Source organism: Limulus polyphemus, unplaced genomic scaffold (assembly GCF_000517525.1).
Source record: "Limulus polyphemus unplaced genomic scaffold, Limulus_polyphemus-2.1.2 Scaffold4192, whole genome shotgun sequence".
NCBI lineage: Eukaryota > Metazoa > Arthropoda > Merostomata > Xiphosura > Limulidae > Limulus > Limulus polyphemus.
Window position 1 is genome coordinate 6,056 of NW_013669802.1, and position 2,533 is coordinate 8,588.

The 2,533-nt window shown below is 34.9% G+C and overlaps 1 protein-coding gene across 1 annotated transcript in view; it reads left to right on the forward strand.

Moving 5' to 3' along the window:
• Nucleotides 1-1,056: 1,056 nt before the first annotated feature.
• LOC106470740 (probable chitinase 10) overlaps nucleotides 1,057-2,533 on the forward strand; it is a gene marked incomplete at its 5' end in the record, with an annotated part of 4,528 nt that continues 3,051 nt past the window's right edge. Inside the window, 2 exons of the mRNA XM_013931305.1 lie at nucleotides 1,057-1,299; nucleotides 1,789-2,163. Of these exons, the coding sequence (XP_013786759.1) occupies nucleotides 1,057-1,299; nucleotides 1,789-2,163 (618 nt within the window). The remainder of the gene's footprint in view (nucleotides 1,300-1,788; nucleotides 2,164-2,533) is intronic.

Here is a 2,533-nt window from a genome sequence, read left to right on the forward strand (position 1 = left end):
AAGTTAATCAATACTCTTAGAATGACTTTTAGGTAAAAACTATGATATATTTTTAATCGATTATTTCTTTGTTTTGAATTTAGCCCAAAGCTACATGAGGGCTATCTGCGCTAGCCGTCCCTAATTTAGCAGTGTAAGACTAGAGGGAAGGCAGCTAGTCATCACCACCCACCCCCAACTCTTGGGCTACTCTTTTTTACAAACAAATAGTGGGATTGACCGTCACATTATAACGCACCCACGGCTGAAAGGGCGAGTATGTTTGGTGGGATGGGGATTCGAACCCGCGACCCTCAGATTGCGAGTCGAGCGCCCTAACTACCTGGCCATGTCGGGCCATTTTTTAATCGAATACATCACACACTCTACCATTTCATATATATATATATATTGTTTTTTAGTGACGTTTGAAAAGTCTGTTCAGTGGGATTGCATTTAGTATAGTTGTTTTTCATATTTGTTTCAGAATTAATGTTTCGAGAGACTTTTCGAAAATTTCTTAGTTTTACTGTAATTCCAAACTCACTATTTTCTTATTTTCTGTATACAATGTTTCATACGATCCCTTGAAAACTGTATAAGAGCCTCCAACCTCTAGCATTTTTGTCCCCCGATAGAAAAGCGGTAAGTTTACGGATTTACAACGTTAAAATCCGGAATTCTATTCCCGCTTTGCTCTGAAAGAAAAAACAAACAAACAACAAATCTAACATTATTTTTATAACAAGGCTTACTTAACTAAGGCTTCCTCGAAATAGATTAGTAGACCTCAAAATATCTAAAAGCATAAGTAGGAAAAAAACTTTTATAACTCAGAAAGATTTTTCAAACGCTTGACTTTCGCTAAAACGATTTATGTGTTTATCATACAAAAAACCGGTAGTAAATAAAGAGCACCTAGGGTTAAAACTATTTTCTCTCTGGTGAAATAAAAGGTGATACCTCTTGTATATTAAGGTTTAGCAATATATTAAGAATGAAAAACACACCTCTCTCTCAATGATAAAATTAATTATGTTATTAATTATTTCAAAATAATATTTATTTTTCTGACAGAAACAGTTACTGGACTTAAGCCTTACCTACCCAAGAATGAATGTCCTTGTGATTGTTGTACCATCCCTGATCCAAAAGATTGCACCAAGTTCACTCTTTGTATCAACGGTAATGCCATTAAACAAACCTGTGCAGATGGCCTTCGCTTTAACCCGAAAATCGAAAATTGTGACTATGGCAGAAACGTGGACTGCGACCCTCCTTGCGACAAAGACTGTGATGAGAAACCAACTCAACCTCCTGGTATTTAGCCAGCGTTCCATGGCCAATCACAAACTCTAAGGTTGGGGTTAAAGTGAAGAATACTTGGACAATTTTTGACGTGAGGGATACCGTGGGAGCAGTGAATAAACAGGTTACATTTATCAGGATGAGGGAAGAGACCTGACGGTTTTTTGCAATGGTGGTAAGTGTTGTAATTTACATTAATTACATAGATTAATAGCACAATCAAAGTAGCAAATAAAATGTAATTAGGCAACACGTTAAATAACAATTGAGAAATACATATAGATCACCTTATTTATATGTTACTGGTATGTGAAAAACGAAGGATCTTTTAAAGAAATTGCAAAATCCAGAGTATTGTACAGTTTATTGTTCACATTTTTTGTTGTTATAGAAAATATTATATACATCCATAGATTATTTACGTAAACATTCAATTAGTTCAAGATTTTTTTATCAGAAACTGAAGAGAGAATTTCATAAGTTCAAACGTTTTATCTGAAGGGAAGCCATGTGACAAAGAACCACCACCAGAGGGTGAATGTGACTGTGACTGCTGTATAAAGCCGGTGCCAGGTGACTGTGCAGCTTATATAAGATGTGAAAACTATCAGAAATTTCATGGTAGATGTACAAATGGACTTCTTTTCAACCCTAAAATTAGCAACTGTGACTTCGCAGAAAACGTAGACTGTGACGATAAACCAGAGCCTGACTCTAAGTGTGATTCTAAATCTGGTCTCTTCCCACACCCTAACGATTGCACCAGATTCATTCATTGTGCCAACTGGAGACCTTATGTCAAGAACTGTCCAGCTGGATTACATTTTAATAAAGTCTTGAAGATTTGTGATTGGCCGGAGACTGCTTGTTGCGATGGTACGAATTATTCACATTTTGAAAATTGAATATCTTTACGTGCTCAATATTCGTAGAAAAGCTACTACTTGTAAGTTTTTTTAGCCTGAACCTATGTGAGAAATTTCTTTATCATAAAGTAATATAATGAAATAAATAACTTTATTATTTCACATATTTTAGTCGATTAACATAGGTACACATTTCGTGGACCATTCATTATGTTCAGATCCTTTTATGTAGAAATGTTTGCAGATCATATAAATCAGTAAAAATACTTTTCCTGTCAACATACGAGAATTACAGTAACCCTAAAAAAGCCGTTAAAAACATGCAATTTATATTGTCTATTTTACTCTATTACAAGTAGATTTCCTTTTCCATCTTTTAG